The 23,112-nt window shown below is 48.2% G+C and overlaps 1 protein-coding gene across 4 annotated transcripts in view; it reads left to right on the top strand.

Moving 5' to 3' along the window:
* Positions 1-2,104: 2,104 nt before the first annotated feature.
* The window catches only part of LOC131911864 (rho GTPase-activating protein 10), a 280,586-nt gene continuing 259,578 nt past the window's right edge, over positions 2,105-23,112 (top strand). For 2 of the 4 annotated variants that reach the window (XM_059264273.1, XM_059264275.1), the window contains exon 1: positions 2,105-2,324. In XM_059264273.1, coding sequence (XP_059120256.1) covers positions 2,171-2,324 — 154 coding nt within the window. In that variant the 5' untranslated portion in view covers positions 2,105-2,170. The remainder of the gene's footprint in view (positions 2,325-23,112) is intronic. The other 2 variants (XM_059264276.1, XM_059264272.1) reach the window with 2 other exon arrangements.

Genomic DNA, 23,112 nt, shown 5'->3' with positions numbered 1-23,112 from the left:
TAATGGGGGCTTGTTTACAGTTTCAGAAGGTTAGTCCATGTCCATCATGACAGTTAGCATGGAGGTAGACAGACAGGCAGACAGACAGGGTGCTAGAGCAGTAGAGGAGAGCTTACCTCTTCATTCACAAGCATGAAGCAGAGACAGAGACAGTGGGAGGGAAAGCGAGAGAGCGAGAGAGCGAGAGAGAGAGAGAGAGAGAGAGAGAGAGAGAGAGAGAGAGAGAGAGCGAGGGAGAGAGAGAGAGAGAGAGAGAGAGAGAGAGAGAGGGAGAGAGAGAGAGAGAGAGGGAGAGAGAGAGAGAGAGAGAGAGAGAGGGAGAGAGAGAGAGGGAGAGAGAGAGAGAGCGCGAGAGAGATTGGTACTGGTTTGAACTTTTTGAAACCTCAAAGCCCACCTCCAGTAAGGCCCCGCCTCCTCATCCTTTCCCCAAACAGTTCCACACTAGGGACCAAGCATTCAAATATAGGAACCCATGTGGGGGTCATTCTTATTCAAGCCAGGACACTGGCCCTTGTTTTGCTTATGAGACAGGATCTTGCTATGTAGCCCTGCCTGGCCTCATGCCTTGTAGTCCAGGTTGGCCTTAGACTCAATCCTCTTGCCTCAGCTTATGGGATTCTGGGATCATGGGGCCTCAGATACCATGCCTGGCGAGGCTTAGTGTGTGTGTGTGTGTGTGTGTGTGTGTGTGTGTGTGTGTGTGTGTGTGTTTGCAGAGGCTGTGCTGCTCAGTGCGTTTGGCTCTTTTGCAGGGCCCTAATTCCATCTCCAGTCTTTCTGCCTTTCTCTCCTCTGTAGACTCCCTTGCTGATTTTGGTAGAAAATGAACCTTTCAAACTGTCTAGAAGTTATTTGCAAAGTATTTTGAACTAGGAGGACGAACATTAAAACTGCTTGTCTGTGGGTAGGCTCTCAAATGGTGCGGCTTCCTAACAGAATTTATTGGGTAGGTCTATTTAGCTGCTTGCAGAGGGTTAAGACTCCTACAGCTTGCAGGCCACAGACTTAATTACTGCACTCAGCCTGAACATTTTAAAGAGTCACTTTGAAGTTTCCTGGTACTATTACCATCATTAAACCTTTACATGTAAACATGTGTTGTGAGTTTCTGAAAGGAAGATATATGTCATGTGTGCACTTGGCACATCGTAATTGCTTAAAAAATTGTTGGTTGATAGTGTCTCCCGTGAATGATTTGGTGTACACATTTCGGGGAGGGGAGGTATTGAGTTGTTTTAGAACGCATGGAATAGGAAAGGATTTTCGTGGGCGAACTGACACGAATTCATACTTGTCTACGTCGCCTCCCATCAGGTGAAAAACCAGAGTCTGGCATTTACTTTTGGAGGGCTATTTTTAGAATAAAGATCGTTTCTCCTACGCGTGTAAATTTAATCTGCCGAACAGAACAGAAACAGGGTCTACGCGGTTTAACCCCACGCTCCCTTGCCCTAAGTCATTAGGTGTGGACACGAAAGACAATGTTCTAGAATGGGCAAAGACGACGCCAGGTGGGAATGGTAATCACTCCGTGCAGGCGACCGAGCGGACCAGGAGAGCGAGCTCCGGGCGTGCGAGCCCCTGCACAGCGCGGCGCCCTTCCCTGGGTACACAGATAATGAGTCAATCATTTCCGCCCGCCCCGAGATAACTCGTCTGACCGCGGGGACCGAGGCCTGCTATTATGAAGACTCCTTCCCGTTCGGTCGCGCGCCCACTTCGGGATCCGCCTGAGTCACCAGGAGTGCGCGAGCCGAGAGGAGGGAGGCGCAGGCGCCCGAGGGTGGAGGGCGCGGACTCCGTTCTCCACCGCCGATGCCTCGGGAGGAAGAGGAGGGGCGACTGCGTGTGGGGAAGAGAAGGAAGAGGCGGCCGGGGAAGGGCAGGGAGGAGAGCCGAAGGCGCCCGGGAGGTCGAGCAGGGGCGGGGGCGGGGGCGTGGCGGGCACGCCCGAGGCGGGGCGGGGCGGGGCGGGGCTGCGGGCTCTGCAGCCGGGGGCTGCCGGGATTGGGGAGCCTGGCTGTGCGCTTGCCCGGGCAGCTGGGTTTGGCGGGATATGCCGGTGCTGCGCTGGCGGAGCTCTCAGCCCTGCTAGCCCTCTCGGCCCGCACCTGGCTGCCGTCTCGGAGCCCAGTAGGCCTGCTCGCCGGCGCGCACCGCTGCAGTCATGGGGCTGCAGCCCCTGGAGTTCAGCGACTGCTACCTCGACAGCCCGTGGTTCCGGGAGAGGATCCGCGCACACGAAGCGGAGCTCGAGAGGACCAATAAGTTCATCAAAGAGCTCATCAAAGACGGGAAGAACCTCATCGCGGCCACCAAAAGTAAGCGGGGCTCGCTCGCGTTCGGGCTGCGGCATGGCGAGGAAGGCGGGAGGAGCGTCTTCCCTCCCGAGTGGGATGGCTCTGTGCCCCTAAACAGGGCTGGAGGAATAGATTCCTTAGGGGACAGACAGGCTCCAGGACATTCCTCTTGCAGGCGCTTCGGGCGCGTCCCCCGGCCCGCCCCGGCCCCTCTTGGGCGCGGGAGCTGGGAGCGGTGCGTGGCAGCCGCCCCGGGGATCCCGCCTGGCCCAGCGGAGCTCGCCTCGGCGCCGGCCGGACCGAATCGAGACTCGGCTCCAGAGTCAGGTTTTACTGCGCCCTAACGCTGTTCCCAGTCTCCGGCCAAACAGAGACATCAGTTCGCCAGTTTTGTCTTGTAACCTTTCCAAGGAACTTTCTTGGAGATTCTTTGAGACCCTGCCTGTAGTCGAGTTCTTCAAGTCCCTTGTGTGTGTGTGTGTGTGTGTGTGTGTGTGTGTGTGTGTGATTAAGTATCTCTTATGTGTCCACCTTCTGCCTTCCGCGACAGTCTTGACCTAGGTCCCTCATGTGCTGAACCAGAAAGTCTGCCTGACTTTGTGCTGCCTTCTGCACATTCCTCCTGCCCTGTGCTGAGGCGGGTTCAAAGATTGGGGTCCGAAAGGGTCAGTGGGCGGACCGTCCCCTGGTTCTGGCCAGCAGTGCCTGTGAGTAGGGAATTCTACTGTTTCAAACTTGATGCCTTTCACCTCGGTCCGATCCCGTATTAAACAGACAGATAAACAAACAAACGCTCAAGCCACGTCTGAAGACGACAGAAAGAGAAGTGTATTGGAGCTGTAGTGAGTCAGGAGTAGAGGCGGTTGGAATTCGTGCAGAAACAGTTGTAGTGCTCTAAAGTGGGGCGAAGTTCTCCAGGGCAAGGTACTGGCATCCAGGCCACTCTGGGACCCTGAGTCCCTTCCTTGAGTTACTGTGAGCACCCCCTTTCCCGCTTAGAAAGACCTGACTGCTCAGGAGCCAAGCACAGGGGCGGTACCCAGACTCTTGGGTAGATGTTTGTTGGGTTCCCTGGTTTAGTAATTACCATCGCTCGGAGTTTATTCCCTGTGTTTGTAAACATCACCTCCGGAAAAGTAACCCAGGTACAGTCTTATCCCACCGTTTTGCATCTGGGAAGAATAAAATATACTGAGCAGTCCTTCTCATCTACCTGTCCAAATGTCTGGCCCAGTTCATACTAACTTAATGAATGAGTTGAAATATTTTTTAATGGGAAGAATTTAGTGGAGCCATCCCTGTAATTTGGGAAGCAAGTCACTCAACATCTCTGGACCATTTCCAAGGTTCCATTGGTTCTGTGACCTCTTTGGTGTTGCAAAGTTGGGATTGGGAATCACTTTCGATGAGTGGGTTATTTGCTGGGTGGTTGGCTGTTGAAGCCTGTGGCTCTGAGTTTTTGTGCTTGGTGGGAAACAGGAGGAGGGATGGCCATCAGTGAGAGGTGTGTGGGGCATCAATGGGCTGTGAAGTGTATGTGCTAGGATTTCTGTGGTTAAAGAGCATCACTAGATGGGGACATCTGTAAACCTTCTCTTTGTGTGTTCTTGTGCCATTGTGCACCAGGGGAGGTCAGAGGACGACTCTGTGGAGTTGGCTTTCTCTTTCCATGTTTACGTGTGCTCTGGGTACCTAGCTTTAAGCTGTCTCCAGCCTGTTTTGTTGGCTAGAAACTTTCCCTGAAGCTAGGGAGATGAGGAGAAGGGCATAGGGGGAAGTCAGTTTGGCCATGGGTGGGGAGCTATTTCTGTGAGGGCTGCATGTTCCTGGGGCAGCCAGTGTAAGGGGGTGGGGTGGGGTGTAGGGGCTGTTAGCCTTCCTCTTCAGAAGGTAGAGTTTCTGGAATTTGTGATTAGGTATCGCAATCCTTGTGTTTATGGTTAAAGATACACAAAATGGATAATCTTATTTAAGAGGAGAGCTAGACAGTATCTTTTCTATCGTCATCCTTAACTTTACAGTCCTTCCCACAACAATAAAAGCTTTAGCGTATGCCCTTTTGGCAAGTTGGGAGGACCCTGGCTTTTTCCCACTTGACCAATTAAAAGTTGTCTTCTAGTTTGTAGCAGAGATTAAGAGGGTTGAGCTTAAACAAGGGACCTGGGTTAGTTCTTCTGTGGGGTCTGGCTTGGCTGGGCGGGGCATGCGGTTCTTGCCATGCTTCCCTGCTGCTCTTGTTCCTGGCATTTGGAACCTGGCTGATGAGGTCACTTAACCAGTTGTCTTTAACTTTGGATTCTAGAGATTCAAGAAAGGATGTTAGGGGAAGCGTCTTCAGAAAGAACATTAATCAAGCTGGTCAGATCACCAAATTGCTTCTGTTTCTTGGTGTTTTATAACTTGGTTTGCAGTACAAGGCCTCTTGTGCTCCTCTTTGGATTGTGTGTTTAAATGATTTCTGTTCTTCACTGTCCTGCAAGACACCCTCTACTTGTCATTTAAATGTTTTTGAATTCTTCCATCAATGTTTAAAGAAGCAGGCTTGCTGTGAGCTCTGTTCAGTGGTGGTGGTGAGTGAGTACCTACAGTCTGATGCCGTGACTGTCTATTCTGTGCTAAGTTCTTGAAAGAAAGGATAAGAAGCAGTGCGAGTCAGGCCTGGGCTGTGGAGGGGCACTCCTGCAGTCCTTGTAGTCTGGAGGCTGATGCAGCAGAATTGCAAGTTTGAGACCACCTTGGGTTACACAGTGAAAGCTTGTTTTAAACAACTAAAGTGGGGGCTGGAGAGATGGCTCAATGGTTAAGAGCATTGACTGCTCTTCCGGAGGACTCAGGTTCAAATCCCAGCACCCACATGGCCTCACACCTGTCTGCAACTCCAGTTCCAGGGCTTCTGACACCCTCACACAGACATACATGTAGACAAAACACCAATGCACATAAAATAAAAATAAATAAATAAATTAAACAAAACAGCAACAATAACAACAACAGAAACTAAACTGTGGAGGGACTGGAGAGCTGGGTAAGCATGTAGGCACATGCTGCTCTTCCAGAGGATCAGTGTTGGATTCCTAGCACCCTTATCTGGGCCCTTACAACCACCTGTAACTCCAGCTCCAGGGGGATCTGACACCTCTGGCCTCTGTGGCACCTGGATTTGCATGAACATACCCCACACAGACACACACACACATAATACAAGTAATAAATACATAATACAAATATAAATATTAAAAATAAAAAAGAAGCCAAAGGGAGTAAGATTAAGTGGGATAAAAAGGTTAAGTGATGGTAGGTATCCCAACTTTGACAGGACAGATTTGTTCAGAGGAGAGCAGGGAAAGAGTGCTGGAAATTTGAGAACTCCCTGGTGTTTTATATAAGGAAGAGACCTTGTCAGATTGGAAACAGCTGAGAAGGAACCGGAACACTTGCAGTGCTGGGAAGAATGAGGTGACCAGTTTGGCTGGAGGGAGATTTCATGTCAGAGCAGACTGCCAGGAACGGGAAGGTCAGTTTCAGATTATGGATGTGGGGAATGGTAGTGCTTCCTCGGAGAAGACTGAAGCTTGACACAAGGCGAGAGAGATGGGCTAGAGGCAGTGTATTGGATGTGTGTGGGATGAGTTTGGACGTCGAATGGGGTGGGGTGGTTGGCTTGGGTGGAGCTCCAGAGAGCCAGCGACTTCTGTGGGAGATTGGGAGATCATCCACTCCCTCACTTCAATGGACTCTTTGTTCCAATGGCTTTTAAGTTCTTGCTTTTGTCTTTCCTCCCTTTCGTAGAAAGCCGAGTCCTCTTTCAGTGCGGTTTAAATGGTTGTGAGTTTTCCAGGCCATGGCTAGTTTTAGGTGCTTGTGATTCATACAGATACATAGCCAATTTCATGTGCATAACTTTCACATTCCGGTGTATCTAACCTGTAGGAAAAGTGTCAACAGACAGTCCTAACCGTGTTAATCACTCCTTGGTATATGAGGTGCTCTGCAATAAACTTGGATTGTCTGGTTTTGTGTGACTCAAAGGCCTCAGAAGGGCCCCTCCCTGCCCCCATCCACATGAGTATGGACTTAGGGTCTTTGCTCATTCTGAGCCGGGTCTAGATCGGGTCTGCCCAAACTAGGTTTTGATATTTCTAGGCCTTTGTGATGATTTAGTGTTTCATTAGGCAAACACAGAAAGACCCCTTTCTTCCTGTGTTCTTTGGGGGAAATTTCTTAAGTTGCCTTTACACATTATATCAAGATTTAGAAGACTGAAAAGAATTTCGGTTCTCGGTGAACTTGAGTGTGAGTTTGCCTTTTTGTATCAGTGGTCAGTGCAGACTGACTGCAATAGCATGGAAGGGTCCGGAACAGGCGGAAGAGCTTTGCAGACGCTCTTGTTGATGCTGGAGAGACTTTCCGCTTCCACTGATCCAGATTTTGTTCAAGTAACTCAGGGAGAGGTACTTAGGTGTATTTCTGATTGATGTAACTTGCTTCTAGCTCAGTCCTAACTGTGGTATAAAGACATAGGTGGGTGGACTCCGGTCCAGTTTGGGTAAATCCATTTTCTGGTCTGGCAAACTTTTAACATTGAGGATCCCAAGGGCTGGAGTTGTGGCTTAGTTGGTAGAGTGGCTTGCTTGGCTTACATGAGGTTTAATCCCAAAGACTCATAAACCATGCGTGGCATAGGCTGTAATCCCTATGCAGTATCTATACTCAAAAGGTATAGGTAGGGGGATCAAAAGTTCTTGGTCACCTTCTGCTACTTAGCAGGTTTTAGGCCAATCGTAGAAAAGAATGAAGATTCTGATTCTGGTAAAGCAGACTGATGGGAAGCCTGTTGTAGCTGGAGAGCTTTTCTCCAGCCCCCGCCAAGCTCTGTCAGTCCGACAGCCCACTTGTAAAATAAGCACACAGAGACTTATATTGCTTACAAACTGTATGGCCGTGGCAGGCTTCTTGCTAACTGTTCTTATATCTTAAATTAAGCCATTTCTATTTTTTTTAATTTTTATTTTGCAATACAATTCAGTTCTACATATCAGCCACGGATTCCCTTGTTCTCCCCACTCCCGCCCCCCTCACCTTCCCCCCAACCCCCCCCCCCCCATTCCCATCTCCTCCAGGGCAAAGCCTTCCCCGCAGACTGAGATCAACCTGGTAGACTCAGTCCAGGTAGGTCCAGTCCCCTCCTCCTAGGCAGAGCCAAGCGACCCTGCATAGGCCCCAGGTTTCAAACAGCCAACTCATGCAATGAGCACAGGACCCAGTGCCACTGCCTGTTTGCCTCCCAAACAGATCAGGCCAATCAACTATCTCACCCACTCAGAGGGCCTGATCCAGTTGGTGACCCCTCAGCCATTGGTTCATAGTTCATGTGTTTCCGTTCGTTTGGCTATTTGTCCCTGTGCTTTATCCAACCTTGGTCTCAACAATTCTCGCTCATATAAACCCTCCTCATTCTCGCTAATTGGACTCCTAGAGATCCACCCGGGGCCTAGTCATGGATCTCTGCATCCAGATCCCTCAGTAGTTGGATGAGGTTTCTAGCACGACAATTAGGGTGTTTGGCCATCCCATCACCAGAGTAGGTCAGTTTGGGCTGTCTCTCGACCATTGCCAGCAGTCTGTTGTGGGGGGTATCTTTGTGGATTTCTGTGGGCCTCTCTAGCACTTTGCTTCTTCCTATTCTCATGTGGTCTTCATTTACCATGGTCTCCTATTCCTTGTTCTCCCTCTCTGTTGTTGATCCAGCTGGGATCTCCCGCTCCCCCAAGCTCTCTTTCCCTCAACCCTCGCCCTTCACTACCCCCACTCATGTCCAGGCTGTTCATGTAGATCTCATTCCATTTTTCTGTCATTGGGCGATCCCCGTGTCTTTCTTGGGGTCCTGTTTTCCAGGTAGCCTCCCTGGTGATGTGAGTAGCAGTCCAGTCATCCTTGTTCCACATCTAGTATCCTGCTATGAGTGAGTACATACCATGTTTGTCTTTCTGAATCTGGGTTACCTCACTCAGGATGATTTTTTCTAGATCCATCCATTTGTCTGCAAACCTCATGATGTCATTGTTTTTCTCTGCTGAGTAGTATTCCATTGTGTATATGTACCACATTTTGTTTATCCATTCTTCAGTTGAAGGGCATCTAAGTTGTTTCCATGTTCTGGCTATTACAAACAATGCTGATATGAACATAGCTGAACAAGTGCTCTTGTGGTGTGGTTGAGCATTCCTTGGGTATATGCCCAAGAGTGGTATAGCTGGATCTTGGGGGAGATGGATTCCCAATTTTCTAAGAAAGCGCCATATTGATTTCCAAAGTGGTTGTACAAGCTTGCATTCCCACCAGCAGTGGAGGAGAGTTCCCCTAGCTCCACATCCTCTCCAGCATAAGGTGTCTTCAGTGTTTTTGATCTTAGCCATTCTGACAAAGCCATTTCTATTAATCTATAAATTGTCACGTGGCTCGTGACTTACCGGTATCTTAACATCTTCTCATGGCGGCGGCTGGCAGTGTCTCCCTGCCTCAGCCTTCCACTTCCCAGAATTTTCCTCTCTCCTTGTCCCGCCTATACTTCCTGTCTGGCTACTGGCCAATCAGTGTTTTATTTATTAACCAATCAGAGCAACATATTTAACATACAGAACATCCCACAGCAGCCTGCTGGAGACATAGGGTTCACAGAAAAAGATCTTTGCTCTGGGTTGTGGTGTGTCTGCCAGCAATGAACTAATTATATCTGCATTCGTGATGCCATGAGCCTGAGGCGACATCTGAATATTTGTTAAATCACATTAAGACAGTTTGGGTTGGTGTTCTCTTACTTGCTTTGTTGGAACTGGTAGTGTAGATTTGTGCTGATGAGTGGAAATTAGAGCAGTATAGAAAATAAAATATTTGTAAAAGCTTACAAAAGTTTAGTTTTTCCTGAATAGAAAAAAGTATGTGCTTGCTTTTGTCCTGAAGAACTCCCCATGGACCCCCTCTACGTGACTGGCTTGAGATGCTTTTCTCGCCACAGGTGGTCCTTGATTCCATTTAGAGTGGGTTCCAAATCGGAATCTGGGTGTAGAATGGTTTCTGTTCAGTGAGCTGATGTCCTTGGGTCTTTGTGATCCATCAGTCAACCAGCCTCCCATCCTTCCCATCTCCTGGGAACCTTTTGTTTGTTTTTGTGAGACACGTCGAGACGCATAGCCCAGCTGGCCTCTGACTTAGGACCCTTTCTGTCTGAGTCCTTGCTGGGATCACTAGGTGTACACCACCACAGCTGGCTCTTTACTGACTTTTTCTAAGTTCTTAGGGCTTTCGGGCTAGGATAGAGAGCATGCTTTACATTTTGTGTTTAATCTTTGAAACAGCTGATGAGCCAGATGTGGTGACGCAGTGCTTTTAATCCCAGCACTCAGGAGGCAGGAGTGAGTTGTACACTGGAGTTTATAGGACGTACTCCATTAGCTCACTGCTTGGACTGAGTGGATACATGCGAAGGTAATGATTATGATATATCACCTATAAGGCCTTTGTCTTGGGGTACAGAGGCAGTTGTGGCTTATAGACTAGTTACCTAACCTCTTGGTACTCACTGCTCCTAAACAGTGCATTTACCCAAGTCATCACTAGTGAACGAGAACAGAATCGTCAGAACAGAATGTGGAAGGAGCCACATTCTGACAATGCTGAGAAGTTTTAGAAAAGAAATTAAAAGTAAAACTCACCGATACCTTGGGGAGACCTGATTCACAGTGATGTGAATGTCAAGTGCAAGATGTCACAAAGGCTGTTAGCACGCTAGTGGACTATGCACGTGCAAGCAGCGGGATACGGGTGTCATCCAGGTGTTCAAGGTTGAAATGGTGACACCAGTGACCAGAAATTTTAGACACTTAACATCCCTGAGATGTTCTTGGGGATGTTCTTAAATGGTTGTCAGTCATGCTGGAAAACCATAACCCATTAACGGCCGTATTTGCTATAATAAGTTCACAGTGAGGAAAGAGAGCCAGAGACCTCTGGGAGAGGGATTGTCCCAAGAGCTGTAAGGCAATCTGTCCATCACCAGGTGTGCCCTAAGTCACTGTAAATCATGTTTTGAATGAGTGTTGAGTAGATGTGGCATTGTACAGATAAACTACATCTGACCACATGGGATAGTGATGTCTTTTGTCATGTCTGTTGTTAGAAATTTCAATATGAAGACTTTGTCTTCTGGCATTCAGTGTCCTCTAACTTTGCCTTTGATTTTTTAGAAGTACTTTTTAAAGGCAACTGGTCAAATTGGCTTTATTTCCAATTCCAGAGGAGAGTGTTGAGCTTTGCAGATCATTCTGAGCAGAAGTGTCTTGAATGTCTTCCTTAAAAGTTAAACCTCAGAGACAGGCTTATTTAAATGTGCATTAAGTTATTCTGGGCCTGAGATGGCTCAGGGTTGTGGAGTACATGTCACTCTTGCAGAGGACACAGTTTGATTCCCAGCAACCGCATGGTGTCTCACTGTCTGAACTCCAGTTCCAAGGGATCCCACACGCTCTTCTGACCGTATGCACACCAGGCATGCACATGGTACACATCTATACATGAAGACAGCACACACACACACAAAAGTGTAGGAAGTTAAACATTTCCTATTTAAAATGTGTGTGGTAATTGCTAACTTTAGATCACCTGCTTTACTTGGTGCTGAACTCATTGCCGTCCTATATTAAGACCTTCTCCATGGTGTGTTGTTATCCTGTTCTGTAGATTAGGAAACAGTTCAAGAGGTTTAATGCAGTGTCCAAATGACAGTTTGGTGGGGTTGGAATGCTCACCTGGGTTTGTCTGATTCCCCAGCTGGTAACCACAGTAACAAGCCATCCCAGAATAAGAGTATACTGTGGTCGGCAGGGCTGTTAGAGTGATAAATCCTGGTTATCTGAACGTATACATTTGATGATTTATAGAATATTCTTATTAACTTAGTACAGTGATAATGGTGTAAAATTTGAACTGTGACCATTGTGGTCATTGTTATAAATAAAATCGACAGTTTATAAGTATAGATATTCAGAAATTATTTTAGTTTAAGATCCAGTACAAGGCACAAACTTCTACTTAAAATTTTTTGTCCTCCGTTCTTCTGTCTTTACCTGCACCTTTCGCCTTTTCTTCCTCTCTTCTCTTCTTCTCTTCTGATTTCTTCTTCTTCTCCTCTTCCTTCCTTCTCTTCTGATTTCTTCTTCTTCTCCTCTTCCTCCCTTCTCTTCTGATTTCTTCTTCTTCTCCTCTTCCTTCCTTCTTGAGAGTCTTTTTCTTATGTAACACTTGCTGTCCTGGAACTCACTCTGTAGACCAGGCTGGCCTGAAACTCCCAGAGATCCGCCTGCCTCTGCCTCCCAAGTGCTGGGGTTAAAGGCGTGCGCCACCGTCAAAATAGGCCCAAGGATGGGGCTTATTGGCAGAGTGCTGCCTAGAATGAGTGAGATCCTGGGCTTTATCCCCAGCACTGGGAATAAAAGTTCAAGATATTCCAGAAATAGAAAAAGACAAGAACTGTATAATTACTATCATGTATTGCCCAGCTTCAAAGAAACAAAAGCTGGTTGCTTCTCTCATTCTCCCTGAAAAGCAGGAACTATCTATCCCTGTTCTCACTGTTGCTAGGCTTTTGTTTGTTTTCAGACAGGGACTCTATGCAGTCCTGATTGGTCTGTAGACCAGGCTGGCCTTGAACTCACAGAAATCCTCTTGCCTCTCCTCCTGAGTGCTGGGAATAAAGATGTGGGCCGCCATGCCCAGCTACTTACTAGACATTTAATAGCTTGACATAGCAATTTCTGCATGCTTTTAGACTTGATGTAATGGTTTTATACATATTTTCCCCCACCACATTGTATTTGTGAGATTTAGACTTAGTGATATATAGTTCTGTTGCATTTTGTTCAACCTTTTTGAAATGAGTGACATTCATGCAGTTGATGTTTTTGCACCTTATATCTGTCCTTTATATTTGTGCACCCCAGCCCCAAGCTTTTATTTTGGTAGTGAAACCATAAGCATACCTTGAGAATATTCATTACAAAACCTTGATTGTGATAAATTGAAATGACTACCTTTGAAAGTGATCTATAATTATGAATCCATGAATCTCTTAAGACTTGAGGTGCTAAGGTTCAAACCCTGGGCCTTGGGAGTGCTGGGTAAGCACTACTAGGTACAGCTGTCCTGCTAAATTGTGTTTTTAACATTTTGTGTTACTAGCTCAGTGCTATGGCCAGAGAAAGCTGGTGTACATTTCAGGACCCTTAAGAAATGACTGATGGGCCTGAATCAGCAATAAGAACCTTGAGAGCTTTTTCTGTTCAACTGAAATTGGACTTGCAGTGTTGGAATGTAAAGGGAAAATGATAACTGCGTTTCTATACACCATGTACATGGACAGCTCGCGTTCAAGGCTCGTGAGTGTGAGGCAGGATTGTTTGGTGTCTTGTGATAAACTGGAGATCAAGTGTAAACAGAGCCCAGATAGAAAGACAGGAAAGTGGGGAGACACGAGAAGGCAAAGGAGCCCCCACCTGCAATCCAGCCCGAGTCTCTTGCCAGCAGCGAAGCAAGAACTGCATGTAGCACAAGGAACAGGGTGACTTTGTCCCTTCTCAGCTGTGAACCTGCAGGTGAGGATGCTGCCGAAGCCCTCGTGTGGCCTTAGCGGCTTCTGCTTGAAGACATACCTGATTGACCTCATTTATCATAAGAGGGACAGGAGGAAAAAGGGTTTTCCTTTTGAGATGGAACCTGAGAGCCACCAAAGTGGTGCAGACACATGGCTAATGGCTAGGAGAGCTAATTAGTTGCCCCTTCCCCCTCCCCACCTGGGTCTTTCATTGGGCACATCTTGTTTTCTGCAATTCTTTTGGAGAACCCCACAGCCTTGCTTTTAGGTGTAACTTTCTCTCCCTGAGTACTCTTAAAGCTTGGCTCTACATTAAAATAGTTTTATTAAATCCCACTCCTGCTTCATAAGCTGTCGTCCTGAAATTCTTTTCTGTGTTAAAGTCACGAGTCAAGGTCACTGAAAGATCAGGGAAACTCCTCATGCTGCAGGAGGTAGCTGCCTGGAGCTGTGTCCCCTCTCAGCTGACAGAACTATGGCCTAGTTTACTTGGTTTTCCAAATATGGAAACATTCCTCCTAGATTGGCCAGAGGACTGCTTCTGCATTGACACCCTTCTTAAACAACCAGACAGAAAATTCCGATGCTCAACTTGCGAGGGCAGGGAGCACCCCATGTCACCTGCCTCTGGCCCAGCTGGGTTGCCTCCCCGGTCCAACGAGAACTTCTTCCCTGTTTCCTGAGGAAGATGTTAAGCCTGTGCCACTTAATATTTCATCGCTGAGTGTGATTTCTTCTCACGCGTTGATTTGCTCACCCACAGGCGCCTCTGCCCTTGGGTGCTGAGGCAGTGCTGCCGTGGAGCAAGTGGTGGTGAGGTGTGTGGCTATAGGAACCCGGTTAGCCTGAGCAGTAGCCACCTCAGCCTGCATGCCTCGTGTGGAATGGTTTCTAGACAGTTGAGTCCTTTTCACTCTGACTGAAAAGTTGGCACCACATAGTAGCTGGATGATGTTGGGCAAGTTGTTTAAGCTCTCAGTGGCTAAGGTTTCTTTATTAGTCAAAACTCTGATTGGGTGATTTTCTATTCACACACACACACACATACACTCACTCACTCATGTACACACACACACACACACACACACACACACACACACTTTTTTTTTTGAGGCAGTTTCACTCTGTGTTTCCTTTGCTCTCTTGGAGCTCAATGTGTAGACCAGGCTGACCTCAAACTCTTAGAGATCCACCCGCCTTTGCCTTTCCAGGGTTATTTTGTTGTTTTTAAAAGGAGGTAGTCCCTATATTTTAGTTTACATTGACTCCAAATTTCAGGACTCAACTGGTGCCCCGTCTTAGCCTCTTAGTTACCTCGGCTACAGAGAGGGCTTCTGAGCCAGCTGGGTGGTAGCACTCACATCATCCATTAAAAAAAAAATAGAACTGCCTATAATCTTTATAAAAAACCAAGTGTGGTGGAGCAGGCCTTTAATCCCAGCTCTTGGGTGGCAGGGACAGGGGAATCACTTTGATTAAGAGGCCAGCATAGTCTATGCTATGAGTTCCAGGCCAACCAGAGCAGCATAGTGAAGCCATGTCTCAAGAAACAAACAACTCTGTCCTGAATTCCTTTGGTTGAACAGTAGAGCTAGCAGTAAAGATAAAGGAAGAGTCAGGCAGTGGTGGCGCACGCCTTTAATCCCAGCACTCTGAAAGCAGAGGCAGGCGGATCTCTGTGAGTTTGAGGCCAGCCTGGGATACCGGCTTCTTTCCCTTCCCCCTTCTCTCCCTCCCTCCCTTCCCCTTCACTCCTTCCCTCCCTTCCCCCTTCTCTCCCTCCCTCCCTTCCCCCTTCTCTCCCTCCCTCCCTTCCCCCTTATCTCTCTCCCTCCCTTCCCCCTTCTCTCCCTCCTTTCCCCCTTCTCTCCCTCCCTTCCCCCTTCTCTCCCTTCCTCCCTTCCCCCTTCTCTCTCTCCCTTCCCCCTTCTCTCCCTCCCTTCCCCCTTCTCTCCCTTCCTCCCTTCCCCCTTCTCTCTCTCCCTTCCCCCTTCTCTCCTTCCCTCCCTTCCCCCTTCTTTCCCTTTCTCCCCTTCTCTCCCTCCCTCCCCCCTTCTCTCCCTCCCTTCCCCCTTCTCTCCCTCCCTTCCCCCTTCTCTCCCTCCCCCCTTCTCTCCCTCCCTCCCTTTCATTTCTTTTTTTGGGGGGGTATTTATTTTTATGTGCATTGATGTTTTGCCCACGTGTATGTCTGTGTGAGGGTGCCAGATCCCCTGAAACTGGAGTTACAGACAGTTGTGAGCTGCCATGTGGGTGCTGGGAATTGAACTCAAGTCCTCTGGAAGAGCATCCGGTGCTCTTAACTACCGAACCATCTCTCCAGCCCTTGCTTTTGTCTTTCAAGCTAACAATATTTTAAGGTTTAGAGCTAAATACAGGCCTCTCGTTGATTAAATAGGAAACTCAATCTGAAATAGTGTGTTGGAATCTACAGCCCTCCTTCACAGATAAAGGTTATAATATACTGAAGCCCTGGTACGGCTAAGTGCCTTCTGGTTTTACCTGATCAGATTCTGTGGTCACTGCCCAAGGCATATCTAGCAGCCATTCTATAATCTCATCTATCTAAAGAGGAAAAAAAAAAAACCTTGAAGATTTGAGGATAAAGCCCAAAGTGCTTGGGAATGGAGTGTGCTGACAAGTTCATGTGCTTAGTTGAGATCTGACAGATAGTACCTCTGTCACTGTGACAGGTGACCCCTGCTTTGTGTGGTCAGATTCGGGTCAAAGGCAGCAGAGGTGTTATGTCACTGATACAGTCAACTTTACTCACTGCGTGGCCTAAGGCCAGTTTTTCCTCTGGGTAATGTACTGAACCGATTTAATCCTTGCAACACTTTAGTTTTCCTTCTTTGACTTTTGCAGTAAACTTAGTATGGGTTTGCTAGTAGAAAAGTTTACAAGCTGTTTATACTCGCTACATAGTAACCGTACGTGTGTCTGTAAAGGAGAGGTCACCTGGTGTGACTGAGGCCCTGCTAATACCGTCTCCTTGCTGGAGGAGACTCTGCACACAGCTTAGAGTTCCGGTGATGGGAAAATGAATTAATTAAAAAGGCGACTTCATTTCTGGTGAAGTGTAGAATGCTCTACCATAGTTCACAACACTAACTGATTTCAGGTCACGAGAGAAGACAGCATTGACGTTCCCACTGAACTTCCTAATCGGAAACACATCAGATCCCAAAATATTTTGAGTGCTGACAGGATGGCACAGGTGGAAAATTCTATACCATGGAACTTTGTTTCATGCACAAAATTACTAAAAATACTGTGCCAAATTGCTTTTTGCACACATGCAATGAGTTTGGTGTTCAGAGTTGGGTTCCAACCCAAATCTCAAAACCCTGAAACACTTCTGGTCCCAGGCACGAACAAGGGCCACTCATCCTGGAGTAACTGCAAGACCAAAGGAGAGTTAGGGGGTTCTGCTGAGCAGGAGAAGGAATTCTCCAAGTGAAGGGAGGCTGTGGCCCAGAGGCCAGCGCCATCAGGCTGCGTGCTGGTGGGAGCCGTGATGCTGCAGACAGGGCAGGGCGTCCTCTGTGAGGGCATGTGAAGGAGGTGAGAAGTTCATCCTAAGGGCAGAGCATTGGCACCACCAGCATGTTACTCCTCTGACTGTGACAACAAGGACTGAACACTTGGGCTGGAGGTCTTCCACCCGGACCACGAGTGGCAGGAGGAAAGTCCCAGTTTAGAGCTGGTCTGGGTGTGGGGGTCAAGGTGAGGTGAGGTCTCAGTTTCTTGCTGTAGGAGGTGAGTGCTGGCCACTGTGAAGTTCAGCTAGAGGAACAGGCTTGGCAGGAAGGAGTCTGGGGACGTGTTCAGTTAGCTTTTTGTATGGTTGTGTGTTTCAGGAAGAGAGAACAGGGCTAACGCTACTGCATGGAGACAGGAAGTGATGCTGTGTGCCTTCGGAGGGATCTGGGAACGAGGCAGCATTGGCTCAGGGCAGACCCTGAGAGCCCAGACTCGAGTGTTGTAGTCACTGTCTTGTTGCTATGATAGAATACCGACAGAGGCAACTTATGGGAGAGAGGGTTTGTGTGGCCCCCAGTTCCAGAGGGATCCATTGACAGGTGAGGAGACAGGGCAGCGGCAGCAGGAAAGGGCCTGTGGTGGGGGGGGCAGGAGCCTGGCTGCTCACATCATGTCCACACTTGGGAAACAACAAGTAGGAAGTGGGCTGGGCTGTCAATTTTGGGGCTTATCCCTGGGGCTTATCCCTGTGACTTACCTTCTTCAGCAAGTCTCTTTTAAAGGTGCCACAGCCTTCTCAAATGGTGTCAGAAGTTTGACCTGTGGGGGACGTTCTGCATTCAAGCTGCAGTAGAAGGAAGTTTAAGAAGTGTGGGAAAGGGGCAGTACTTCAAGAGAATGGAGGAAAGAGCAGATGAATGGGAGTGAGTTTGCATAGTCCCAGAGGCCAAGGAAGAGCAGCCCAGGCTGACTTCAGAGTTCAGGGGATGTTTCATTAGTAGGACAGGAATTTGGTGAGTGTAAGTGGCCAAGCAGGAGGAGCAAGGTCCTTGGTGATGGTGGGAGAGCCGTGTGGGAGCAGGGTTCTTTTTTAAATGATTTATTTATTTTCATTTTATGTGCATTGGTGTTCTATCTGCACATGTGTCTGGGTGAGGGTGTCGGACCCCCTGGAATTGGGGTTACAGACAGGTGTGAGCTGCCATGTGGGTGCTGGGAATTGAACCCAGGTCCCTTGGAAGAGCAGCCAGTGCTCTTAACCACTGAGCCATCTCTCCAGCCGCATGGGAGCAGGTTCTTGGTGATGGTGGGAGAGCTGTGCAGGTAGATGAAGAGGAGTGGGGCAGGGTCTTTGGAGAGGAGGACATTACGTATCCCGATAGTTCACTCTGCCCTGCTCCCTTAAGTCAGGTCTCATTGACCCTTGAACTAGGCTGACAACCAGAATGCCCTAGTGATCTGTCCCTGCTCCTCATAGTCCTGGGAGTCTAGGCACGTGGGGCCACACCTGCCTTTTGACAAGGGTACTGGGGGATTCCAAGTCAGGGCTCTCCCCCTGAGCAATCTACTAAGTCATTTCTCCACCCCCAAAGGCAACTTTTAGTGAGGAAAAGTTTATTTTGGCTTATGGTTTTAGTCCGTGGTCACTTGGCCCGACTGCTTTGGACCTGTTTGATGGTCCGTTATACGAGTGTGAAGTGGAGGAGCCTCATTTTCTCCTGAAATCATATGACGCTCTTTAAAAACCTTCGTCAGGGTTTGTGGAGTGTGCTGTATAATATCTGATGTAAGGACTGGGAAGTAGAGAATGGAGAGAGCCAAACAGCTATTATGTAAACTCTGGGCCCCTTTAAAGTTGACAGTTGTCTTCATTGGTGTGTCTGAAAGGCTTGTATGGCTGTGCAAATGAGCTTCACACTTGAAGAAACCGGATGTACCCTGTAGCCACAGTTAACAAGGTTTTGTTTGCTGTAACACGACTGAGTGCCTTTTTGACAGTGTCTGTCTGAGTGACAGGTCTGATATATCTGGGTCCTTGTAAAACAAAAAAGGATTTTAAAAAGTGCTTTTGTGTTTAGAAAACAGGTAAATTTGTAAAAGAATTTTGACTTTTTGTGACTTTGAAATTAAGTTCAAACCTTAAGACTGAGAGTCATTTTGAGTGGAAACATCTGAGTTCAGTGCCTGAGGTGAAGACAGATGGGGAGAGCGGAGAGGGAGTGGGCACCCCATGGGAGCCAGTGCAGGCATCGGTGAGCACGTGACCTTTGGAAGGTGTGGGAGAGCCAACAGCAGTGAAGGGCGCTGGCTGACTCTTTCAGCTCGTGGCCGTCGTTTAATAAGTCACATAAACCCTGAGTTTATAGTAGGAAGAAAAGTTAGAATAACATGGAGTCCATGGGTGCTAAAGATGACCTTCAATTGGAAGACTACTTGCCTAGCATTCACAGTCCCCAGCATGTCATAAAAATAGGCGGGGCTGGCACACATCAGTAACTGAAGCATTCCAGAAGCTTGAGGGTCAGCATGCTTTACATACCTGGATTGGGGTATTATTTTGTATAAAGCCACGCGTTACAATATCTGCAGTAATTATTTTAGGCAATCAAAAATGTTTTCAAGAAATTTCCTTTAAGCTGCTGTGGTGGTTTGAATAAGAATGGCCCCTGTAAGTTCATGTGTTTGAAAGCTTAGTTACCAGAGAGTGGAACTGTTGGAAAGGATTAGAAGGGTTAGGAGGTGTGACCCTGTTGGAGGAAGTGTGCCACTTCAGGTGGGCTTTGAGGTTTCAAAATCCCATGCCAGGCCCAGTCTCTTCCTGCCACCCGTGGATCAGAATGTAAAGCTCTCAGCTCCAGGGCCAGGGCCGCCTGTGTGTCACTGTGCTTTGACTGTAAACCCCAGCTAGTGCTGTCTTTTCTAAGTGCTGCCCTGTCCTGGTGTCTCTTCACAGCGGTAGGCCGGTGACTAAGACAGTTGCTAAGAGTGGCAGGAAGGACAGCCATTCTCAGACAGTCCGAATTAGTGTCTGCACCATCTGTCCGTCACCAGAAAGGGCTGCTGGTTGCCTTTAACCAAAACAAGATTTCAAAGTAATGTCGGTGCTAATGGTCTAGGGGACACACAGGGCACGGACAGCCTGGTAGTGACTTATGCCAGGGGACTTTACCTCTGGCAGGCAAAGGCCTGTGTTAGTATTCTCCTGAATAAAGAGTTTGAAGAAGGTTTTGTTTCCCTCCAGAGTGTACAGTGTGGCTCCGTGGGTAGAGTGCTCGCCTAGGCTGTAGGAAGCACTGCACAATGGTGGTGGCAGTGGCGACATCATGCTCTCTTGAAGTGTCAGTTGCTCTGGTCACCTGCAGAAGAGAAGAACAGAATTGTGCCCACCCACTTTCCCACAAGGCTCTGCCCCTCCTGGAGGATTTATAGATAGCTACAAGGGTAAGTCACAGAGGTTTATAAGCCTCTCATACCCCAGGATTTACAGGCATTTAACAGTTGCCCGGGGGAGGGCCTGCTGAGGGTACTTAGCCTTCTCAACGGTTAACAGTTGCTGGGAGGGGCCTCTTTTCTTCACTGGGTAGCTGCCTGTGCTGCTGTGAGCACCCCCATTTGAACTCGTAGGTCACCAAGCTACAGTTGGGTGGAACCCTTTCTTTGCTTCCTTCGTGGGCTGGAGTAATGAGCAGCTCTTGCCTGAAGAGCCTTTTGTACCATGTGCTGCTCCAGCCTTTTCTCAAATTCCTGGTGCAGGCACGGAGGATGAGGACAGTTGGAATCATAAAGCCCGGGTGGAGTCAGCTCAGAGGGTGCCTTTGGCCTCAGCTGAGATGATGAATCTTGGGACCATGAAGACAGCCTTAGGAGATGTTGGTCACAGGATGCATGTGGTGCCCTTCAGAGCCCCCCACACTGGCATGCAAAGGGCAGCTCAGCAGGGGCCAGCCAGACTTGTTTTGGTTGAATTTCTGTTACCATTTCAAATGGCTTCTTATCTTTAACATGCTGAAGGATATCTACATTTTTAATTCTGTCATCAGATATAGATAGTTTGGGTGAATTTTCTTTGTTATGTGTGAGGAAAGGTAGGGTGTTAGTGTTTGTTTAAAGAAAAACAACAGGAAAACACAAAAATAATAATTCTACACAGTGACTATGTATGCTTTTGTGAGATTTGGAATAGAACAGAGTCTCTCGAGAAACACATACGTTTCAAAAAGACAATTTAAAAATTCCCAGTGATATAATAAAAGTAAATTTGTTATTTAGGCAAAACCCAAAGGTGTAACATCATCTTGTTACTTTTAGAACAAAAATGACACATTTGGTTTCTCATGGTGTGTGATTTCTTACCTAAAATTTTTACTTACTAGGTTTATTTTCCTTATTTGTCTCGTGTACCCAGTTCTGCGATAAACAGCCTGATGTTCCTTGTTCATGGCATCTTGTTCCATTTAATTGCTTCCGGAAGATGGAAGGCCTTCGTTCCCTCAGGAAGGGGCCCTGCTGTAGGACTATCAGTGTTACCCGGGCGTCAGGCTCCTGTTGAAGACATTGACCTCATGGCTTCTCCTTAGCAAGCTGCTGGCAGGTTCATGTCCTTCCTGACCTTGCCCAGCTGATGGTTTCTCTGTAGAAAATGGACCATCGCTAGCGGCTGTGCTGGGCAGTTGCTGGGCCATGCGCTGTGAGCACGTCTCCAGGACTGCTCGGTTGATAAAGCACCGAAGTTCATCAGGACTGACATCTGCGCGAGGCAGAAGAGCCAGTCTACAGACCTTGACCCAGTTGGCCATTTTTTTCTTAATTAGTCAGGATTAGGTTGTTGTTGGCTGATTGCCAAGGTTGAGGATTCCGAGATCGATTGCCTTGGCCTCATGCTTGTGAAGATGGTCTACACATCACAGCCGGTTTTGGAAGGGTGAAAAAGAAGGAAGAAGAACAGGTGGTCTGTGTCCGAAGCATTCCTCAGAGTTGCCAATAAGCTGCTGGGTAATCTTGTAGGCCACAGGTTCTCCCCTCTCCCCTGGGGACAGGGCTTCTCTGTATATCCCTGGCTGTCCTGGATCTCTCTCTGTAGACCAAGGTGGCCTCGAACTCACAGAGATCCGCCTGCCACTGCCTCCTGAGTGCTGGGATTAAAGATGTGCGCCACCACCAACCGGCTTAGGCTACAGTTTTTACAGTTTCCCTCAGTGTAGAAGTAGGTGTGGGAAGAGTGTCACTTGTGGTTCAGCTCAAGGAAAGCAAGGAATGAAAGATTGTAATGGCTGTTGACTGAAACAGATTCTAGATCTGCAGTAACGAGTTCCCGAGGGGAGTGTGTCAGTGTTTATCCAGTTACTCTGCAGGCCACCAAGCTGCCAGAGCATGCTGCTTCCTGGTGTTAGGGCACCAGAGAGAGGGGTGCAGAGACGTTTTCTCTGACCAGACAGGCCTGTCTAATGGAGACAGAACAAAAGGGGCTGTGAAACTCAGCGCTGCGCTTTTTCATCAGAAGAGGACATTCTTGGTGTTAGCTTTCTGTCACGGTAACACAAGAGCTGAGATAATCAGCACAAAGATCAAAGGTTTACCTGAGCTCCGTCCAGAGTCAGTCCCGTCGCCTTCGCTGTGGTGAGAACACATGATGGCCAGAGCACCTGCTTACCTCTGGGCATCCAGGCGCAGAGAGAGGAGGAGGGCGGCCCTCGTAAAGACCTGCCCCTCGCTTCCATCCCTTCAAGGTTTGACCTCTGTCCAATAGTGCCACGCTGAGACAGCATTCAGTGGAGGGGATTTGGGGGGCTTTTACCATTCAAACTGTAGCCCTGGGCCCCTGGAGGTCTGGGTAGGGTTGGTGGTGTAGTTGCAGGGAGAGAGGGAGGGATTGAGGAAGGAAGAGAGGCCTGTGTCTGGGGAAGCAGATGTTGTCAAAGGGGAAAGTTAGGGTGACATCGTGACTTCTTTAGGTTTACTGAAAATCTGGTGTTCTCAGCTTGAAGCTCAAGGTCACTAGAAAGCCAGTGTTGTCTGGTTTTGTCCTGGTCGGTGTTTCCAGTCTTTGCTGTCCTGTGCTGCTCATCTTGATTTCTCCTCATGCTGTGGCAACCACAGCTTCTTTCCAATCACGGCTTCTGCCTCCTTGAACTCTTCACTCAGAGGCCTTCACCTCCAGACCTCTCTCAGTCTTGCCCGATGCTGTTTCTCCTGTGTAGATACTCACTCTTCTGTCGAGTTCCTTATAGAGTTGGATTGGCCCAGCAATGCAGCGGAGTCTGTGTTTGGGAAAGGTGGTCAAGCCTGGCTCTTGCTGGCCCTTCCTTGGCTAGCCTGACTGTTTGCTGCCTCTGGACATGGAGCCTGTTGCTGCCTAGTAAGCCTGTGACACCTGACAGGTTTGTGTGGAATTGCCACCTCAGCAGGGCTCGGAAGAATGGGGCCAGGTCGATTGAGAGACCAGGGACTTGACAGATTGTGGGGCATTTACCCACCAACCCCACAGATCCCCAGAGTTTTCTTGAGTGTGAGCAGCAGGAAATATTAGATAGAAGGATTTATTGCAGAGATAAACAGATAGAAAATAAAGGATAGCCTCGAGAGGGCCTGGAACCTATTCCAACGGCCCCGACTGTCTCTGCCCCAGGGTATTTATAGAGATGCCAAGGGGTGGGACAAAAGACCTCCTCCCCCAGCACAGCC

This window comes from Peromyscus eremicus, chromosome 5 (genome assembly GCF_949786415.1).
Source record: "Peromyscus eremicus chromosome 5, PerEre_H2_v1, whole genome shotgun sequence".
NCBI lineage: Eukaryota > Metazoa > Chordata > Mammalia > Rodentia > Cricetidae > Peromyscus > Peromyscus eremicus.
The sequence above is the reverse complement of the archived record's forward strand: the minus strand, read 5'-3'. Positions and strand labels throughout refer to the sequence as shown.